This window comes from Neomonachus schauinslandi, chromosome 6 (genome assembly GCF_002201575.2).
Source record: "Neomonachus schauinslandi chromosome 6, ASM220157v2, whole genome shotgun sequence".
Lineage (NCBI taxonomy): Eukaryota > Metazoa > Chordata > Mammalia > Carnivora > Phocidae > Neomonachus > Neomonachus schauinslandi.
In genome coordinates this window covers 122,864,927-122,887,546 of record NC_058408.1, presented here as the reverse complement: position 1 = coordinate 122,887,546, position 22,620 = coordinate 122,864,927, and the positions used below count along the sequence as shown (strand labels likewise).

Sequence of the window (22,620 nt, the reverse complement as noted above, 5' to 3'; positions counted from 1 at the left end):
CTGGGCTAAAGACCTTAAGATACCTCCCCAGATATACAGATGGCAAGTATACATAAGAAAAGTTGCTCCACATCATTTATCATCAGGGAAATGCAAATCAAAACAATGAGATACTATACACTACATACCCCTACACAAACTACACACTTACAGAACAGCCAAAATCCCACTGACACCACCAAATGCTGATGAGGATGTGGAGCAACAGGAACTCCCATTCACTGCTGGTGGGAATGCAAATGTACTACCACTTTGGAAGATAGTTTGGTGGTTTCTTACAAAATTAAACATACTCTTAACCACACAACCCAGCAATCTCACTTCTTTGGTACTTACCCCAAAGAGCTGAAAACTGACATCCACAGTAAAACCTGCATACATGTTGATAGCAGTTTTACTCGTAACTGTTGAAACTTGGAAGCAGCCAAGATGTCCTTCAGTAGGTGAGTGGATTAACTGTGATCCACCCAGACAACGGAATATTCAGCACTAAGAAGAGCTAACAAGCTATGAAAAGACATGATGTAAATTGACACATACCACTAAGTGAAAGAAGCCAATCCGAAAAGGCTATGTACTGTATGGCCCCAACTATATGACATTCTGGAGAAGGAGAAACTGTGGAGACAATAAAAAGATTAGTAGTTGCCAGGGGTTGGGGATGGGGTAAAGGGACGGCATGGGGAGGGATGAATAAACAGATTACAGAGGATTTTTAGCAGTGAAAATACATAGTATGATACTGTAATGATGGGTACATGCCATTATACTTTTGTCTAAACCCATAGAATGTCCACCACCAAGAGTGAACCATAATGTAAACTAGGGACTTTGAGTGATTATGATGTGTTAGTGTAGATTCATCAGTTGTAATAAATATACCACTCTGGGGCAGGACGTTGATAATGGGGGAGAATGTGCATGTACGGGGTAGTGGGGACATGGGAAATTTCTGTACCTTCTGAATTTTGCTCTAAAAATTCTAAAACTGCTCTAAAAAAAAGTCTTTAAAGGGGCACCAGCTTGGCTTAGTCAGTTGGGCACCTGCCTTTGGCTCAGTCACGATCCCGGGGTCCTGGGATCGAGCCCTGTGTTAGGCTTCCTGCTCGGTGAGGAGCATCTTTCTCCCTCTCCCTCTCCCAGCTTGTTCTCTCTCTAATAGATAAATAGAATCTTTAAAGAAAAAAAGTCTTTAAAATAATAATAAAAAGAATGGCAGTTGGGTAGGGATAGGGTAGCAGCCTACCCCTACTTTTCCATTGGAAAGCTGGAGCTTGGTCTTCATGCTTTCCACCTACTGTATTTTTTACTTTTTTTTTTTTTTTTTAATCTAAGGGATTTTAAAATGGATGTTGGGTGCTTCCTAAATGAAGATAATATTAAACTGAGTTCCAGACTATACCACTGTTAACTGCTCCAATGTGAAAATTGTATCAAGCTAAATATGAGCTGCTTGAGGTTAGGGAGGTTAAGTCTTTCACCATGTGCTTGAAGACAAATGATGGATATAAACTTGTTACATGGGGTTCAGAACTGCCTCCACGTAAAGCTACCTGCCCTGGTCTAGAATGTTTGTTGTTTTCTTAAATTCAGCCTTAAAGAACGTTGTATATTAACTGACTCGAGGTCTGTCGCTAAACCCTGGCACTGCGCCAGAGCAAGGGACAATACAGAGGACTAATTTTAAAAATGCTTCTTAGTACATTAGTAAAATGTTAAAATTTTACTCTTCAAAACAATTTCTATCTGCTGAGTTTTAAGTGGCAAATGATACATATACTTAGGTGAACAGACCATTCTCACTCACTGTTGACCCTGCTTCCTCTCACACCCTTGACCATCTTGTGCCCCTACTTTTCTGAGATCAGACTTCAAATTTTCTGAAGTATGTGTTGTTTGAGAAATCAGATGCTGCAATTGCTAATATACTGATTTTAAGCTCAAAAGGCCAGAAGCTGTGTCCAACATACTTCCGTGGGCTTTGATGCTCAGTATGAATACATAATCAATGGACAAGAGTTTCCTACCACTTCAGTTATACTCTACATCTGGATGGCTTTTAGTAAATATAATTAGGATTCCAAGTCTGACTAATACGATGACATGGTTCACTGAAGCTACAAATATATGTCAAATATATTTAAAACAAAACGCTAAAGCCATTTTACTGAAAACTAGTTTTATTTTAAAATTAAGTGCATAGCACTCATCTAATTCCATTGGTGTAGAATTTAGCACCATACTCGCTATTTGCAATTAATGTCACAACACAGATACATTTTGGTTTGCAGTCTGTACTTGAGTAGTGTTTATTTAGTGGACTTTGGTAAAGCCCTTTATACATATCATTAATCTCTTCACAGTACACATTTAATGATGGTCCAGTAATCTCAAAAAAAAAAAAAAAGACCTACTTTAAAGACTAACCAATAAATTAAACAAAACAAAACCCACACAACTCCCCCCACCCCCATCCCGCAAGGCTAGCAGTTGTGAGCTATTATTTATATTGAAACTTAATGTTTTAAAAATAGTTCTGATTCTCCAACCACCCCATTCCACCCCACCCTGGGTATGCAGCAATAGTAACCAATTAATTATTTTATTCTACCCCCCACAAAATTAATCCAGTGTTCTTTAGCTTTTTTAAATACAAACTGGGAAAGTGTTATAAGCTTTTTAAAAAGGCATATTCTTCTATAACAAGAATGACATTTAAACCAATCAATAAAAGCATTTGACAAGACATTAAATTACCATAGGCACCGGTTGTTGTTTCAAGTTGGGATCTCTATCCCAATATCTTACATTCATAGCATTATTGAGGTAGTTAAAATACTGAAAATTGGACTCCAGATGCTGGGTTCTGAATGTGAATGTGAAAGATATATTCTCTTTTGAACCCACTTTCCCCCAAATAATTCAAGCTCTCTTTGAGGTAAGAACTACCAAAATCCAATTAGCAGCCTTCTGTAAAGAGGAAAAGTGATTATACTTTCAGAAAAACAATTTTCAGGGTTGAAAACTGCCATGAGTGAGTGTTCTTACCTGAGTGGTTTTTTATCTACCAGACTAATAAATCCACATCATGCCCTATGTACTCTAATTATAAAAGTTACCATTCTTTTAAGGAGAGGACATTCTCTAGGAATTCACGCTGGCAGAAGCCACCCACCCACATTTATCCACTGGAGCCATCTGATCAATCCACTACTGCGTTGAGTCCCTTCCCTTCCTAACAAAAGCCATCGGCGTGATTACTGAGACTCCAGCTGCATACCCACAACATCTTTATAATAAGTTTGTCTTCAATGCATATTGTGGCAGTCACACACCTGCCATGCAGTTTCCCTTCTATTCAAGTGCTATCTTTAAAAAAACACAAACAAAAAGACACACCTCACTAATTTTTAAATCAGAAAGCTTCCCTCCACCAAATCTCTCTTCTCCCACAGATAAGAGCACAATGTATAGTTTCAGTTATTACAATGCTTTCTTTTTTACTTTTTATTCCCTCCGAACTCTCTCCCCCCAATTGCCCTTGCTGTAATGACGACTTATTGCTGTTTTCACTCATTACCGACACAGTGAAATGTCCCAGGGCCGTTCTGGGGCTAATGTAATCCAAGTGGCTGCTGCAATCTAGTACTGGGTTCCTTCGCTGATACACAGACGGGCTTGGATTGCAAGGCTGCTTGTAAAACTTGCCCTCCACGTGACAAAGTGCTGCTCTAGCACAACCTGAGAACTACCCTGGCCACATTCCACTTCAAAATAAACCTACAGGACTTCATTCTAGTACTGACATTTTACCGTTACGCCTTCCCTTGAAAAAACTTCTAGAGTAACATCAAATCTGAGTATAAATCATTGATTGCACTGAGAAATGCAAAACCTATATATGGATTATGAATGATAGGAACCACTTCATTCATTCTAAGCTACAATTAGGTTCTCAGTTGAAAACACATCCTAGCAAGAGTATTTTAACCTATGTTATAAAGGTAGTTCATACTATAACATTCCCAAAGCATGTTGCATTACAGTTAAGTGTTTCCAAGTAGTACAAATTCCCTGAGTTAAATGTGTTTTAATCCTAAAGATTTGAGGTTGATCACTTAGGGCAAAAAAACAAAAATTTATGACCATGATTTTAAGAGATCTACTCCACCCTTAATTTTAGTACATAAATCCAGATACCTACATATTGAGATAGGAAGTTATAGAGACTCATCTAAAAAAAAATTTTTTTTTTTTTTTTACTGCACAGATTGGTAGAGCATAGCAATTCCTGAGTTTAAACTCAGTCAAAAATTCATTTATAGACCAAAAATGTAACTCAAAACTGCAGAATAAAAAAAAAGGACCTCTTCAAAAATTAATACTGTAACTTTCCTTCATAAAAAGACCATTTGGCAAGTCCACAGATAAACATTAGTCTCTGACATATAAGCCAACATTAGGCCCAGAGCCCACCACATATCAAATCTCAAAATGGCGATTTAGAGTCTGTCCAAATTTTCTGTTGCATTGAATATTTCTGAAATATTTGGACCATCAGCCAAGGGCTTGAAAGTTTTTGTCATATAAGGATGTGTTTTAACAGGATTTGATATACATACTGTTAAAGTGTTTGCAGTGTTGGTTCAGTCCTCCCCGGTATTCGTGGCGCACTGAGAGAGATATTCTGTCTTCCTAATGCTGGTATCCGAAGCATTCTGATGCAATCTGGATCCCTTTCCTTTGAAGAGAACTTTACAAAAAGCTTGCCCCAGAGCTTCAAGTCACAGAACAGCCTGGGTCAGGAATTACCTTCACATAACATCACCTTTCAAAGCAGGGAGTGATGCAAGGGTAATGTTCATTTATCTGATAACTCCGGTTATAAGAAACATTCAGACAGGGCTTAACTTCTACTGGTATTGCCAGGGACATCCCGACACCAGTCTGCACGTGCCCGAGGCCCTGCACACTGGTTTGGAAGCCAGCAGGACACGTCTGTAGTGTGTAAGACGAGGTGTGTGTGGTAGATGCAATCTGCGGGCAGCTTGGCTGCTCGGCTACAGGATGGCGGTACTGCAGCGGGGTGTGGTGCGTCTGATGGAGATAGTGGGGCTGCTGAAAGTGAACTGGCCGCGAGGCCTGGGAGGCTGACTGCAGCACACTCAGCTGCGCCGGCTGGGCCCCCGCCTGGCCTCTCTGTTTGTTTGCCTCTTTCACATCGTTATCATGCGCGCTGTACGGAGAGAGAGAAAACTGTTAATAACGGTACTTCCACTCTTCAACGGCTGACTCCGCGGACGGCCCCACCGCCTACACAGCAGTCACTGTAACCGGAATTCCGACAACGGTGAGATCTCACTCTTATCCTTCTAAAAAGCTCCTTCCTTTGGCACAAACCTTGGGAACTCGCTGCTGGTAGCCTACAGGCCTATTTCCTGCTTGGGAAATATATCCACAATAAGCACTTGAACACCGCTACCCCTTTGGTGACACCCTGGTGGCGCCACAATTCAAAGGTGTGGAAAGAAGGAGCAGGGCAAGAGCTGCCCGGAGTGATCTGGGTTACGGGCTCACTCACGCAGAGCATGCCGTGTACCCAGAATCGTGACGGCAGCGACAGCCTCTCCCCAGGAAACAGCCCAGGTGCAGCCTCCCGCCAAGCACTGCTCACGGCAGCCAGCAACGGTCAGGGCCGGTGTCCTAAAAGCTCTGGGCTTGCGAGAAGTTGTTTGTAGGGCCCCTTATCCATGAAGAAAAATACTGAGCAATCACAAACACAAGATTAAGAAGGCTTACATCAATAGCCGTTCAATGCACTGCACTAAAAAATCCCAGGAGTAAGCAGTAAGACGATGCAGTCTTGTAGGCCACGTTGGAGAAAGACGAAGTATAATCCTTGAAGAAGCCACACATGCAGCAGCTACTAAAGAAGGTGCATAATTTAGAAAGGCATAATCTGTGGAGACATCAAAAATGAACTTAAGCAACAGAATACACAAGTCACCAGCTCCCATGTCACCTCCTGGCATCCACAATGACTCACCTTGCAAAGATACTTCCAGGAAATAATCTGCATACTTGGCCATGTAGAGTTTCGTTTTCTCCAAGCAAATCATCGGCCAGCCATCATGAAGATCTGTTTCGTGTACTGCTTCGGAGAGATAATACTCAATGAAATGGGCAGCTGTTGGAAGGCAGAGGTTCCACTGAAAGGTTTCTAATAGTAACAGTTCCATATGTAGCAAATTTTGCTTCGTTAATACTAGATTCATATTAGTCATACAACCCAGGCTGTTGAGCTGTTCCAGCTTAGGCACACTATCTTCTTTTTCTTCAAATTTACCTTATAAGCAAAGGGGGGGGGGAGAGAGAGAGAGAGAAAGGTTACACAAGCCATCATTATAGGTCCAGTCACTTAACTGGGATTTGCTGTCTCACTGCAAAGATTTAGATGCAAAGACATTCTTTCTCCTACCTCGGGCCGATACAATTGTGCCAGAACTCTGGCTCTCATATTCTGCGTGTTTTCTTTCCTCCTGCCTCCATCCCCTGCCCCTCACTCTCCTCTAAAAAAAATGGAACATGTAAACATGCTGACCTATGTGACACTACATAATGAAAATAGTCCTATGTGCCAATGAAAAAATAACTCTCTCAGATCTCACCAGCCGAGTATTTCCAGGAAATTTCTTTTGGGGAGGGGGAACAGGTAGTGGTCAGTGGAAGAAAATTAGTTTATTTTAGAATAGAAGAAAGTGTAAAGAATTTAATGTCTGAAGTTATCTGAAATGAATAACTTCATTATCTGAAAATACTGAGTTATCTGAAATCAAAAGTAGCTAAGCTTCAAGTGTTTCATCTTGGTGTATTTTTCAGAACAATCTCAATTCTAGAGAGACAGCAGGAGAAAAAAACTGGGTGAATATCTAATAAGCCTTCTCATTCCACAGAGCAACCTCCTCTTCAGAATTCAAAACAGAAACCTAGCTAAATCTGTTACCAAAAAAGGGAGGGGAGGATACTTTTTATCTACTTTTATAACCTCTTCCTGAAAGCAGAATAGAAGTAGACAATCTGATGGCTGGACTTCATTATTCTAAGGCATTAACTTCTTTTCAGGAAATATTCATCCATATGTACAGCTGAGAAACAGAATTCCCTCAGAATTCTAGCCCCAGAATAATGTTCCTATAGGTTTTGTACCATCTTACACTTTAATCTTAACTATACAAAAATCATTCATTTTAGGTATCTCTAGAACTTATGGCTGGAGAAAATTGAAACTATCAAGTACCAGTATGGTTTTCCAGATGCAGCAATAGAACCAAAGAATTGTCTTCAAGTTTCTTTGGGTTCATTCCACAGTGGTCCATAGAAGAAGGGAAATTAACTAAAACCTTCTACCTTCTAGTATTATGTTCTATTTTACATTAAAGTTTAAAACAGTCATATTATATTGCAATTATTCCTAATTGTATGCAACACAATCTATCATACAGATTTCTCACAACAGCTTTTATGCTTGCTCAAAATTACAGTTGTTAGACTATGTTACATATTACTGTATAAAATTTTCTGTTTTACTATTTTGATAACTTTTTCAACATATTTGGTTTCCTTGGAAATCTTCTAATTTTATTTTATCCATTAAAAACATACTTTGGAGAAGAGCCAGAAAGACTGCCAAGCAGTAGAAACCAGGCAGGCTTCCCTGGGAAATTTCTCTTCCAGAAGGGCTGGGTTTGGATCACCCACTGGAGGTACTACAACAAACGGCAGTGGCCCTCGGGGACTGGACCCAGTGGGCCTGCCTCAGGGCTGGGGAAAAAGCACTGCTGACTACTTGGGTCTTTGCTTGGAGGGTGGGAGAACTGGAGTAGAAGGCTGTGTCTCCTATGCCAGGAGAGTCAAAGCTCAGGACTTGAAGAAGAGTCGGAGCCCAAAGAGAATTCCTCTCCCGCCTCAGAAATTCTGACCTTCTTTAGATCTAAATTATTCTTAACACTAAATATTGCTGTGGGTAGGAGCTGATTTAAAAAAAGTACACAAGGGCGCCTGGGTGGCTCAGATGGTTAAGCGTCTTCCTTCGGCTCAGGTCATGATCCCAGGGTCCTGGGATCGAGTCCTGCATCGGGCTCTCTGCTCCTTGGGAGCCTGCTTCTCCCTCTGCCTCTCTCTCTCTGTGTCTCTCATGAATAAATAAATAAAATCTTAAAAAAAAAAAAAAAAAAAAGTACACAATTCAGACTTTTAAAGAATCTGGATAGCCCTTCCCAATTCAAATCACACAGAGAAGAATTTCCCAAGTTTTTCCGATATGATATACTTAGTACAGCCAAACGCACTAACATGGTCTTTAGAACATGGTCATCCAGCATCATCACTGCATAAAGACACAGGAAAGGAACCACCGCTCTCAGTGTCAGAGTGGAGAATGTCCCAGGAATTTAGTTCAGTGCCTCTGGACGAATCGTTAAGGTTCTTAAAGTAAGTACCCTGCCATTTGTGCAGCAGTAACACTAGCAGTACACTTCAAAGGACCATCGTAAAAACTAAGGTGTTTCTTTACATCAAGCTTGAAGATCCTTTGAAGAAACTAGTACACCATAATTCACTGTTTAACTCAAGGATCAAGAATGTTCCATATTATCTTCCTGAAACTTTCAACACTGAAAACAAAATTGTATATGACTAGTTTCAAAGCTCAAAAAAACCAAGACAGTGAGGTTGGCCAATTCATTTAAGGTCAAGTAAGCTGAATCAAATAAAAAATGGAAGCCAAAAAGGAAGACTTCTGTTTGAATTCCCAAATCTGTACTTCTAGATCAAAGCATTGCACTGGGTTATATGGGAACGACAACTATCAAAACAGACAAGATGTCAATATTAGTAAGCATCTACGTGGTTTCTGTATTTATAAAGTACTTGGCTATTCCAAGTGTGAAAGCCTTTGCAACTTGACATGTAGAGTTCAAAATAACCTTGAACTACATAAATAACCATACTTGGGATTTTATTCAGGCTTATGTTTTTTGGAACTTTTTCATTATATATAGTGACATAAATATTCAGAATCACGGAAACTAAAGGATTTCAAAATGTGTGACAGTGTCAGTGAGTACCTGCATTCGTATCCATAGTTTTTGTTGTGCTGAAAGCTATGTGCATGGGTATTTTAAATCTACTTATCTGTAATACCACATACAGATCACAAACATCAGTTTCTTCAATTGAAAGGAAATACCAGAAGCCATGTGATTATATTGATAAAGGCCTCAAACAGGAAATAAGGGCACAGGAAATTCACATCTGCTTCCCAGAAAATAAGGAATTAGACGCCACAGAAACAAAACATCAGACTTTCTTTCCTTTATAGGAAATGCTCAGATCAGCCATGGAAACGAGCACATTTTCAAAGCCAGCAGTGAACGGCAGGTATGTGGCAGAAGGGCAAGGATCAAATGTCATACTGTAAGCTCTGCCAATCCACATTTGATTCTGTTAGTACCGAGTAGGAAAAAAAGTCATCCTTAATATATACCAAGGATTTTCACAAATTTGTAAGACTACCAATCTAATGGAAAAACAGGTAAGGAACAGGAAAAGACAATTCATAGGGAGGGAATAAAAGGTTCTATTCTCATTAAAAATTGAGATGTAAATCAAATCAACTATGAGATAAAATTGTGACCTTTCAGTTAATTAAGTAAAAAGCTCTGTCAACCCATTACTGGTAAGGAAGGAGAAACAAGCACTTATCACAGATTTTTCTACTAACAGCCTATAATCTTACTTTGGCTTCATCTTGATTCTGCGATCATTTCTTAGTTACACAAATTATCAAAAGCCTCATCTCCAAGACTGCTTTCATGTTCTCCACAAGTTCAGTGCTGATCAAAGAAGCCAAGGGAGGCCAGGGTATACATGACAAAGAGTTGGAATTTCAGAATTTCCCAGGATAATTGGAGACTTTTCTGGAAAGAGCCAGAATCTTTAGGGCTAGGGAGCCAGATTAAAGATTACAGAACAGATTATGGCAGAATTAATCATTACGATGCTGACTTTTGTTTCAATTTCCTATGTGCTTTTAAACATCTTACCCACTTGATCCTCACAACAACTTTGTCAGTTAAATGTCTTTATTTTCATTTTATGGACAAGTAACTTCAGACTTAAGGGTTGTTGAAATTCATATTGCTGACAAGACATACAAACCTAGGAAATGCATCACTGTAATCCCTACTCTAAAACACTGCATACCCCTCCTCTCCAATCAGGGACAGTCTGTAGGTCCTTTCTTCCTACTTCCAATAGTGCAGACACAGGCAGCTGGGTATGCATATTACCTGGAACTTATACCCTGTGCTCTATCTTTGGCCAAACCAGAGACAGCCTCCCATCCTACTTAACAAGTGGAATCCAACTGTCACCCAGTCCTGTCAGCTGTAGGCTGCTCTTCACTTTTACACAACAGGCTGCCCATCCTAAAGCAGGTAGCAGCTGGAGAAGGACATACAAAGTTCAATCATTCTGGGAGGAGAGAAGCATTACTTAAAAGTTTATGAAACCTAACTGGAGAGCTGCCAAAGGTAAGAAGAGTGTAAGAATGTAAAAAACACTAGAATGTATTCCACAAATTAAAAACAGACATTAGATACTAAAAACAGGCTACTAGTTTATAAGCACCTTAAGTGCTTTTGTTGCAGTAAAGTTACAGAGCAGAGGCAGGAGAGATTGTAGCCAACTACTAAGAGCCAGCCTCTTCGATTCCTGACCCAAGCACAGAGCTGACAGCTTGAACTTTTTTTTTTTTAAAGAAAGATTTTATTTTTAAGTAATCTCTACACCCAACATGGGGCTTGAACTTACAACCCTGACAGCTTGAACTCTTGCCCACTACCTACCTGGAGGGGCTGAGACCCTGGGAGACACCTACCTCATACTCTTCCATTCTCCAGTGGGAAAGGAACAATGGAAAAACAATTCTCTCTCAGGGAAAGAGAGGGTAAGGGGTTGTCAGTAGAACAAAAGGAGGAGGTATCTGACTCTTTCAGTAACAGCTGATTAACAATTCATATTTGAACCACAGCAAATACAAATCCTAAAGCCTAGTTCCTGGAAAATGTGCAAAATCATCTTCAATAAAATAAATTGATCATAATCTTAAACTAACAATAATTTAAAAAAGAACAGCTGAAAACTCCATTCCAATCAACCTAAGATGGTGTGCAAATAAAAGTATCCTTCCCCCAAACTGTACAAACTGCAGAAACTTGGCACCAATGCCAAGCACTGCATGGTGGCCAGAAATCTTAATAGATTATTTGACTAGAGTCCCCAGTGAACTTTCACAATAACATGTGGTTTATGAGTATCTAGTTTAGTATCCCCTAATTCTTTGATAAGTTACCAGTAAGTAAACTTAAGTCACAAATGTAAGTCAGTCCATGAACTCTACATCATTCATAATTTCACAGTCCACCAGCAAGAATCTCCCACTCGGTCTGCACCACACTTTTAAGAATCTCAGGCATAGAGCAAACGGGACTTGGTAGTGGTAAAAGCACAGTGACAGCCAAAACAGGCAAAAATCATTTTTCATTAACGATCCGAAGTTTTTAAAATAACCTAACTTGTGTATGTGATTTCCAGCATCTCTCTTCTATAAACTGATCCTATTATAAACTAACACTTTGTAGGATAACAAGAAACCATTCCATGTGTGGATTCTCACACATCCGATACGTCAAGGATGGGTTTTTCTAGTCCTATGCAAACTATGAAACCACAAAGGGCTTCACAGACAGTGATGAAACATATACAGAATTGTACATGAGATTGCTTATGAGAATGACACTCTGATTAAAGGTTAAAGGTTAATTATAAATGCAAGTATTACCTCTCCAGCTTTCTGGGTAGAGGGGAGAAGAACAGGTGATGTGTCTGAATCTTAGAGGACAACAGATTAAAGGAGAAATACAGATTTTCAGGAAATAGATGGTATTCTGGTAAGACTTTGGCTCAAGGTGCATGGGAATAGGGTGGGATGATAAGACTGGAAAGGTGGCGGGGTCTAGACGAAAGGTTCTAAATGTTACATTAAGGAGTTTCTACCTTAACCCACAGGGAGTGGGAAGTCATTACTGGGGCTGTGTTTATTTATATTCAGCCGGGTCCACAAAAGATTTGAAATAACTTAAAAAAGACCTCCAAGGAGACAAAATCAGATCAAAGGAATAATAAGGGTAGAAAAAGAAATCTGTCCTAGAAATGATTACACAGGCCTGCATTTGGTTTTAGGTTTACTTGCAGTCTAAGAACAAAGTTGTTCTAGAAAGAACTCTGGTGGCAGGGTATGGGGGAATGTTCCTTAGACAGCAGCCATACAAGATCCCAAACCCTCAAGTGGGGGTTAGAGATGAAGGCAGTAGGTATTTCTACATCCTACTTTAAAGTGGGGTTTACATTCCTATTGTAATGTCATAAATAATATAAAGAGTAATGAATTCAATTTCAATATTATATACAATCTTTCTCACATTACTAAAAGAAGAAAAACCCAATTTCAATTCCTTTACTCATCCTCTTTCTCTTTGGTCAAGGTACTAACAATGAAATAATTTACAGGAAGAAGCTAAAAGAAAGAGGCACCAAAAGACCCACCAGTACATTCTGCATCAGGTAACAAATACGGTTTATCAGAGTCTACCTTGCAGCTGACCACGGAACTGTGCCTACTGCAGAAGCAAAGTCCTCCCCATTTGTAGCAGAGGCCTGTGAACCTTTAGTTCATTAAGCCAACTCATTATGTAGTCAGTAGAAGGTATTCTAACAATACAAGAGTACAGTATCTTTTAGACAGAGTTTCTCAACCTAGTTCCACTGATATTTTGGGCCAGTAATTCCTTATTGGGGGCTGTCCTGTATATTGTAGGAATTTAGTAGCATCCCAGACCTCTCCTCACTAGATCCTAGCAGCATCCTCCCAGGTTGTGACAACAACCAAAACCGGCTTCACCCAAAGCCAACTATTTCTTGTGGGGCACAGTTTTTCGCAGTTGAGAACTTTAAGGCAATGGTTCTCAATTGGAAAAGTACATCAGAATCACCTCTGGAACTCGAGCCCCATGATACAGATTCTGAGTCAGTAGATCTGGAGTGGCCTAGACTTTTGTAGCAGAATCTTCAGGATGTAGGGCTTAAGAACATGTTTTCAAAAGACTGCAGAGCCACTTCTTAATGTCTAGTTAAAAATTATTATGCCAAGAAGCACTTTCAACATAAACTTTCTGATATTAGTAAATTGGAATGAATGGAATTTGGTGATATTTCACTGAGCTCTACATACATTTTCTTTATTATAAACAATGGAAATTTCCAGTCATATACATGAGGTTCATACTTACTTGCTAAAAGCAGACAGGAAAGTGCAACTAAATGCAGCTGCTGGATAGATATGTCATATCGATCCATAAATAAGTCCAGCAAATAGACAGCAAGATGTCGGGCAGAAGGGCAGAGTGTGAAGCGATTGCTCACAATGGCAATCAGGTCAGCAAAATACCTTCTGAGACTTAGTTGAGGGGACTGGCCTTTGTAGGAAGGCAACTTCAGCTCCTGTATCAAGAGGAACAATATTTAGTCTAACATAGCCCGTAGGAGTAGTATACCTGCACAATGCAAAGACGACCCCCCCCCCAATATATTAGTGTTAACAAGTGCCTAGAACACTTTTCTTGAAAGAAACACAAACATGAAAAAGTTCATTGGAAGGATAATGAACAGTATTAATTAACAGCACTTGATTTAAAATTTAAAACCAAACTTTTCTCCTTCATTTTTAACCATCTCTGATGTGAAAAATTGTGTTTCTTGCATTACAGAATGGATATATTCCAGCAAGATTTTTGTATCTTATTTTCCTTACCAGGTGTTTTCAGAAAAACATCCTTATCAAAATCCCAACCACACAACACATACACAGCCCTTCCAGAAAGCTCAAAGCTTTGGATCAGACGGTAACAGGGAAGTGAATATGCTCCTGGTATGTCACATGCTTTACTACACTTGCAGAGGTATGGAAGGTAGAGACTAGTATTCATCCACTAGTATCTTCTAAGCATGTTTCCCTTTTAGCAGTTTTATGATGCTCTCCTTTGCCATTACCTTTTCATACACCTAAAATTTCTCCCCTCATTGCTGTTCAATCTCAGAATTGTATGAACCCATTTTTTTCAAGTTAGAAATTTTCTGTAGTACTAAAGTATTTCCACAGCATAGAGAAAGACAGGTTCTAAATTATTTCATGAGATCAGCATAATACTAAAACTAAACCCAACAGGTATCACAATAGCAGGAAATTACACAGATATGACCCCAAAAGCACAGGCAAAAAAAGATAAATCAGACTTCATCAAAATTTAAAACTTTTGTGTATCAAAGTTCACTCTTTTCAATAGAGGGAAAAGGCAATCCACAGAATGGGAGAAAATATTTGCAAATCATATTCGGGCAAGAGGTTAATATCCAGATTATATAAAGAATTCTTTTATACATGCAATCCAACAACAAAAAAACAACTTGCTTAAAAATGGGTAAAAGATATGAAAATCATTTCTCCAAAGAAGACATATAAATGGCCAATAAACACGTATAAAGATGCTCAACATTACTAATCATTAGGGAAATGCAAATCAAAACCATTATGAGATAACATTTCACACCCACTGGGATGGCTATTATCAAAAAAAAACACAGGGGCACCTGGGTGGCTCAGTTGGTTAAGCATCCGAATTGATTTTGGCTCAGGTCTGGGAGTTGTGAGATGGGAGTCAGGAGATGGAGCTCTGCATTGTGCTCCATGCTGGGTGTGGAGCCTGCTTGAGATTCTTTCCTCTCCCTCTAGCCCTCTCTTTCTCTCAACAAAGCAAAATAACCACAGAAACAGAAAACAAAATTAACAAGTGTTGATAAGAATGTGAAAAACTGGAAGCCTTGTGTAATGGTGGGAATATAAAATTGCACAGACGCTGAACAATGGTATTGCAATTCCTCAAAAAAAAATTAAACACAGAATCACTATATGATCCAGCAATTCACTTTTAGGTATACACCAAGAAGAACTGAAGAAGGGACTCAGATATTTGTATATATATTGACAGCAGCATTATTCACAAAAGCCAAAAGGTGGAAACAATCCATCAACATATGAATGGATAAACAAAATGTATTTTAGTTTAAGAAGATGACAGGGCGGGGCGCCTGGGTGGCTCAGTTGGTTAAGCGACTGCCTTCGGCTCGGGTCGTGATCCTGGAGTCCCGGGATCGAGTCCCACATGGGGCTCCCTGCTCAGCAGGGAGTCTGCTTCTCCCTCTGACCCTCCCCCTTCTCGTACTCACTTTCCCTCATTCTCTCTCTCTCTCAAATAAATAAATAAAATCTTAAAAAAAAAAAAAAAAAGAAGATGACAGGGCTCCTGGGTGGCTCAGTCGTTAAGCGTCTGCCTTCGGCTCAGGTCATGATCCCAGGGTCCTGGGATCGAGTCCCACATCGGGCTCCCTGCTCAGCGGGAAGCCCGCTTCACCCTCTCCCACTCCCCCTGCTTGTGTTCCCTCTCTCGCTGTCAAATAAATAAATAAAATCTTGAAAAAAAAAAAAGAAGATGAAAAAGTTCTGAAGATGGAGAGTGGTGAAAGTAGCAGAATGTAAATGTACCAAAAGTCACTGAACTGGACACTTAAATATGGTTAAAGTTCTATGTTGTGGACATTTTACAATAAACAAACACCAAAAACCGAAGTTATATATCTAACTTAGTAAGGTATAAAACTTTAGATAAAATGTTAGCCAATGTAATTTAATAGTATATCCAAAGAATATCATCAATTGTAGTACATCCCAGGAATTCAAAGATGGTTTGATATCAGGAAATCTACTACTATAAATCATAATTTAAAAATCACACATGAATATTCACAATCATCTTGATAGATGCCAAAATAGCATCTGGACAAAGGTGACCCTGGGAGAAATAATATCAGATGTATATTTCTTTGATGAAAGAAGGAAGGTAAAAAAAAAAAAAATCTCAAATTAAAGAGCCAGCATCTCACTTGAAGATAAACAGTAGAAGGATTAGCATTCTAGTGCCTGCTATTGCAATATTACTTAACATCATTCCGTGAACACTAACTAATCCAAATAGAAAAAAGAAAGAAAAGGTTTAATGACTGGAAAAGGAGAATCAAAAGTCAGTAATAGGAAAAAAAATATTTTTTAGATGATAGAATTTATATCCAAGAAAACCAACAGAAAAAATAAACAGTATTCAGTAAGACGGCTGTTCACAAAATTAATATTAAAAAAATCAATAGCCTGGGGGCGCCTTTGGCTCAGGTCATGATCCCAGGGTCCTGGGATGGAGCCCAGCATCGCTTCTCCCTCTCCCTCTGCCTGCTGCTCTCCCTGCTTGTGCTCTGTCAAATAAAATCTTAAAAACAAAAACAAAAACAACAATAGCCTACTTATATATTAACTGGTTAGAAAACAGAAGATTCCATACAAAGTAACTATAAAAATTAAAACACCTAGAAAAAATATTTATATTTCAGCACTCTATGAAGGTAACATTAAAATTCTAAAGGAGTATGGAAGACTTGTATACATACTCCATCTCACGACTCCCATTTTTCTTGGATAAAGAAATCGATTTGATAACAATGGCATTTCAAATCAGGAGAATAGATGAATTTAATAAATGTTTCTGACACATAGGACAGAGTGAATTTCTCTATTATTTAGAGAAATCCTACACATACACATCGATAAGAAAAAGGCAACATTTAGGGGCGCCTGGGTGGCTCAGTTGTTAAGCGTCTGCCTTTGGCTCAGGTCATGATCCCAGGGTCCTGGGATCAAGCCCCGCATCGGGCTCCCTGCTCAGCAGGAAGCCTGCTTCTCCCTCTCCCACTCCCTCTGCTTGTGTTCCCTCTCTCGCTGTGTCTCTCTCTGTCAAGTAAATAAATAAAATCTTAAAAAGAAAAAGGCAACATTTATAAACGGTTTACAGGAAAATTAAATATGGCCAAAAACATATAAAAAGATGGCTATTCTCATTCAAAACTAAAGAATTACATACTTTTTCACTTCCCAGATTATATTTTATTAACTTTTGCTTATGCTATCAAGAGTGGAAAGAGGAACTACCATGTATTTAATAGGTCAGGTTGACAACTGACATAACCTTTTGGAGGGAAATTAGGTAATATAAATTTTTTAAAATGCAGACTGCAAATACCTTTCAACCTAGCAATTTACCCTACATATAAGAAGGTCCTTTGCAACATCGTTTTTATAGCAAAATAGTGGGAAAAGCTTGATATCCAAAAATCTGGATGAATCTACAGAGATTTATTGCTGAGTGTATAGAGCCAATCCCAGGTCACATACTCGTAATTCCACATACATAACATTCTTAAAAGGACAAAATTACAGACATGAAGGACAAATTAGTGGTTGCCAGGGGTTAAGGGGGAGAATAAGGGTGGGAGAGAAGAGGGTGTGGCTACAAATCATAAGAGATTCTTGTGGTGATAAAAAAATATTCTGTATCTTTGACTATATCAATATTAATATCCTGGTTGTGAAAATTATACTAAAGTTCTGTAGATGTACCACTGAGGGAAACTGGGTAAAGGGTATAGAGGATCTCTCTGTATCATTTCTTACAACTGTATGTAAATCTACAATTATCTCAAAAAAAAAAGTACAATAAAAAAAAGCTTGGCATTCATCAACAGGGAACTGATAAACCATAGGACATCAATTCAATGTGGACATTAAAATAAAGGGCAGTTAATCCAAATGTGTTGATACAGAAAAAAAAACATAAATAGAATGAGTTGAATGATGGTGAGGTGAAAGGATGGTACAGAACAGCGAATATATATTCTGACCTCTTGTATCAACAACAAAAAATATTTGCATATATACTAATTTACTGGGTATCTTTTCAGGAAAAAAAACAACAATGGTGGTAACCTTAGGGGATCAGGGAACAGTGAGGGTTGGGAAAAGCTTTCTAACCATATGCATGTATCACTTAAAATTTCTAAAAAATAGGGGCGCCTGGATGGCTCAGTTGGTTAAGCGACTGCCTTCGGCTCAGGTCATGATCCTGGAGTCCCGGGATCGAGTCCCACATCGGGCTCCCTGCTCAGCAGGGGGTCTGCTTCTCCCTCTGCCCTCTTCCCTCTTGTGCTGTCTCTCATGCTCTCTCTCTCAAATAAATAAATAAAATCTTTAAAAAAAAATTTTTCTAAAAAATATTAATAAGAGTTACTTGGTAGATAGACTAATAGGCCATTTCAAATTTTTGTACATGTGAGAAAAGCATAAACAAATGCTATTTAGGAAAAAAACTACTGGCTTAGGCTTGCTTGGTTCTTTGAAGAGAAGAAAAATATTAACTTCCCCCAATAAAAGGAACATGCCGATTTCTCATGCAGCCCCCAGGATCTCCTCTTTTACCATTTCTGCAGATCTTTAGAATGGTGTAAATGAGTTACAATTTTAAACTTCACCTTTCTTTGCTGTCATCACATGACATTTATTGAGCATCTCTTATGTAGCAGATACTGTGTTAACCCCAGGGATAAAAGCTGGATAACAGCCTCAAGCCTCTCTTGCGCAGGTAAACCAAAACAAAGAGATGATTAGGATATAATATAGTAACCACAGGGTATTACAGGAACACTGAGACGGAAGATCTAACCCAGCTCAAGGGATGGAGTGCTGGGAAAAAACAAAGTCAGGTTAGGCTTTCTTTAAAAGAGGCCTGAAAGGGGCGCCTGGGTGGCTCAGCGGGTTAAGCGTCTGCCTTCGGCTCAGGTCATGATCCCAGGGTCCTGGGATCAAGCCCCTCATCGGGCTCCCTGCTCCGCAGGAAGCCTGCTTCTCCCTCTCCCACTCCCCCTGCTCGTGTTCCCTCTCTCGCTGTGTCTCTCTCTGTCAAATAAATAAATAAAATCTTAAAAAAAATAAATAAATAAATAAAAATAAAAGAGGTCTAAGGGTCGCCTGGGTGGCTCAGTTGGTTAAGCGTCTGCCTTCAGCTCAGGTCATGATCCCAGGGTCCTGGGATCGAGCCCCAAATCGGGCTCCCTGCTTAGCAGGAAGCCTGCTTCTCCCTCTCCCACTCCCCCTGCCTGTGTTCCCTCTCTCACTGTCTCTCTCTCTCTCTGAAATAAATAAATAAAATCTTTAAAAAATAAATAAATAAAAGAGGCCTGAACAAGGTGTTAAAGCTCACTGGGAAACAGATGGAAAACACTGTAGTTGGTGGACTTTATTTTTCACTATATTAACTTTATTAAATGTGGACAAAACAAAGGCAAGAACACCAAAGACCAACAGGAGATTTTTAACGAATACATTCTCCTTCTGTCATTTTAAATGGTAAAGTACAAGTGCCTACCAGATGGCTGTCAGATTTCGTTCTCCTTGTCCAGGTACTGCCTGCTGTTGGGCAAGCTGAGGAAATAACCTGTGCTTCTCTCAGCTTACAAGGTTTTTCTACTATCTATTCCTGATCCTCCAGAATTTTACACTCTTCTTCCTCCCTGCTTCTCGGAATCCCATAGGACCAAAGCACTGAGACCTGGACTTGTCATCTCCATCTCCAGTCTCAAGTACCAGTCAGCTCCCCACCCCAAATGCCATCCCTTTCCCAGAACAGATTACTGTCCAGCCAGGATGGAAATAAAGGCATAGAAGGAATACTCACAAATGTAAATACAACTCTGTGGGATATTTTCTGAATGTTTCTCACAAGCTAGCATTGTTCGCATCGGTCATAAAGACTCCTGAAAATACTTCCCAAGCATCCTAAGGCACTAGTATATACAGCAAACAACGAGAAGACAGAGGAGAAGACATAGGTGTAAGAAGACAGTTGCTTTGTAGGGTTTTTTTGGGGGGAGTGTAATTATATTTTACAAAAACAATACATCTGGCTTTTGGGGTTGAAGAGAATTTCCATTTGTTGTCATTTTTACCCTTCTCTAGTAGATACAATGCTGGTCGAAGCAATTATTTCTCTATACACCTTGGATCTAAACACAGAATACCTTTCATAGTGTCTGAATGGCACCTGCCCAAAGGAAGACCTAAATTGAGATGCTCTGATTTATAGGAGATTAGACCACGTAAAGGCGGATTATACCTTTCTCATTCACTATTACTATTTTAACACCTGGCATAGCACCTTGTACACTGCAGGTACTCATATATGTTGAGTAAATAAGCATATGACTATCCAACTAAACCACCTAATTAACAGCTTGGAATTAACATGTATTTTTTTTTTATGAGAAAAGTTCATTTTAACTTTCCTTGACTTCAGTGCACTACAACCAGGGTTCTTTCCAGTTCTACGATGCTCAAGTTTACTGATTAACATAAATTACTCAAAAAAGTGTGGCCTTTGTGTCAAATGTGGCTTACACAGTGCTTAAAGATAAAATAAAGACAACCCAGGGTAGCATGCCACAGGTGGCCCAAGGTAATTTTCAGTGCCATTCCCTCAGACCCTGTGCTAGCTCATCCTCTTGATAGTTCGTAAGCAACTTTAGTACAGGGTTGTGTCTTATTCCTTCAATCCTCCCCAGAGCCTAATACACAAAAAGTATTCAACAAGTCTGTGGAAAAAAAAAAAATCCACTTCCAACCTCAACTGACAAAATTAATTCAGGAAATCATTCAGGATTAAAATTACAGATAAAATAATTGAAAACCATGGAAGTCCATTAAGAAAAATCTTTTGAGGGGCCCCTGGGTGGCTCAGTCTGCCTTCAGCTCAGGTCATGATCCAGGGGTCCTGGGATGGAGCCCCACATTGGGCTCCCTGCTCAGTGGAGTCTGCTTCTCCCTCTCCCTCTGCCCCTCCCACTGCTCCTTCTCTCTCTCTCACTTTCTTGCTCTCAAATAAATAAAATCTTAAAAAAAAATAAAAATAAAAAATAAAACTAAAAGACCACATCTTAAAAAAAAAAAAAGTATATGGACAATTTTCAAAGTGGAAAACCTGAAACTCTCTTCCTAACATTCCAGAGAACCATTCCACAGTTGAGACTTTTTTGTGATAGGAAAAACCTCTTAGGGGGCTGAGGTGTCTTTAGTCCATCTAAGAGGCTTAATGTCAGAATTAATACGTAGCATTTAGAAGTCTTAAACCTCAGAAAAGGGTACAGTTGGAACAACTGAAGTTAGAATTAGGTTTTCTAATCTAGTTAACCCAGCTTAAAAAAAAAAAAATCAAGATACAAGTTCATTATCATCCCAGGATCTCCCAACTCCAAGAGTCAACATCCCTTTTATTAAAGAGTCAGTGCTTTGCTTCTCTCTCATTTTCTATACATAACAAATGGCTATCTCCATCCTTGGTGAAAATGAGTCAAGTTAGGGATAGTTTTGATCTGGTCTCTCTTCTGGTTATCAAAGAGGCAGAGATAAATCCTTAAGCTGGGATATGACAGAGTAAAACTGTTACTTAAGAGCAACAATACGCAGACTTTGCATTGTGCCAGAAAAGTGAATTCTCCCTACCAACATCTATTAAATATATTAAGTGTACTTTCTGCCTTACATTAGTTGGAAGCAGCAGTTAATTCCTACCTTAAGGCATTCTGAACAGCCCGCAAATCTGAGGGTCTCAGGGAAAATAAGTTATGGCTTAGTGCTTCTATATACCAAGCCCTGTTCTAAAGCTCATGTACAGTATCAGCTCATTAATCTCACAATCCCCGCCCCCACAAGGCACGTTCCATTATTATTATTCATTCTACAGATGAGGAAATTGGGAAACAGGAAAATTAAGTAACTTGTCCAAAGTCTGACTTACAGCAAGTTAGTGGACAGGCTGGGGAGTTAATGTACAGATGTGACATAACAGCCTAATGCAACAGCAACTACAGAACAAGGAGGGCTACTCTGCCCAAGAGAAAGGCAGCACACACATCTGTTTAAACACAGTATCAAAGTCATGTTCCACCTTCCCTCTCCCAAATACCGCGCCCCACCCCCTTCCTCAATTTAAGTTGCAGGTTCTTCTGATACATCCAAAGGAAGAAACTAAGAAGTTAATTAACCTCGAGCAAATAAGCAAACGCGCCCTTTCTGGTCTGGAAACTAGCGACCGCATTTCCCAGGGAGCTGAGATTTATACAAACTGGCACAAAACACTGCAAGGAAAAGTCCGGGATCGGGGTTACCTTGTATCGAAGCGCTTGATGAATGTCTGCGGCCAGCTGTCCCCGCCACCACTGTCCCTCCAGCTCCATGGGACCGGGCGGCGCGCCTGCCCAGACGCGGCAACTTCAGTCTGTAAGACACACCCCAGACGCGGTCACGGCCAGCACCCTCCACACGACCCTCCGCGCCCCCTTCTTGAGGGGTGTGCCCTCAGGCCACCCTGGGGGGCTGTTCCTCTTCACCCGCCTCGACCTAAAGCTAGCACCGATGCAAACCAATTCCCCGACGCCGCGCATAAGGCCCCAGTCAGGAGGAGCGGGCTCACGCTGAGAACTGCCGGCCTGGGTGCCAGGCAAAGGGGTCCAACT

The 22,620-nt window shown here is 39.8% G+C and overlaps 1 protein-coding gene across 3 annotated transcripts; it reads right to left on the bottom strand.

Moving 5' to 3' along the window:
• Positions 1-1,850: 1,850 nt before the first annotated feature.
• On the bottom strand, positions 1,851-22,373 carry CCNJ (cyclin J). Of its 3 annotated transcripts, none has more exons than XM_021699823.2 (5): positions 22,273-22,373; positions 13,410-13,620; positions 6,047-6,346; positions 5,800-5,959; positions 1,851-5,236 (listed from the first exon to the last, which is right to left on the bottom strand). In XM_021699823.2, exons 1-5 carry the CDS (start codon positions 22,339-22,341, stop codon positions 4,825-4,827), a joined length of 1,152 nt encoding a protein of 383 aa, XP_021555498.1. In that variant the 5' UTR covers positions 22,342-22,373; the 3' UTR covers positions 1,851-4,824. The 3 variants fall into 3 exon arrangements, with proteins under 3 accessions (XP_021555498.1, XP_044772499.1, XP_044772500.1); XM_044916564.1 differs by having other exon boundaries at positions 4,593-5,236; positions 5,800-5,926; positions 22,273-22,341; XM_044916565.1 differs by having other exon boundaries at positions 4,593-5,236; positions 5,800-5,923; positions 22,273-22,341.
• Between the last annotated feature and the right edge of the window lie 247 nt (positions 22,374-22,620).

What these genes read in the sequence shown, in the direction of transcription:
- CCNJ (XM_021699823.2), bottom strand. Translation starts at nt 22,341, where the DNA reads ATGGAGCTGGAGGGACAGTGGTGGCGGGGACAGCTGGCCGCAGACATT. An exon ending in TTCCTGTCTGCTTTTAGCAA is followed by an intron (nt 6,347 to 13,409) that starts GTAAGTATGAAC and finishes TTTGCTTATAAG; the next exon opens with GTAAATTTGAAGAAAAAGAA. An exon ending in CCTGGAAGTATCTTTGCAAG is followed by an intron (nt 5,960 to 6,046) that starts GTGAGTCATTGT and finishes ATGTCTCCACAG; the next exon opens with ATTATGCCTTTCTAAATTAT.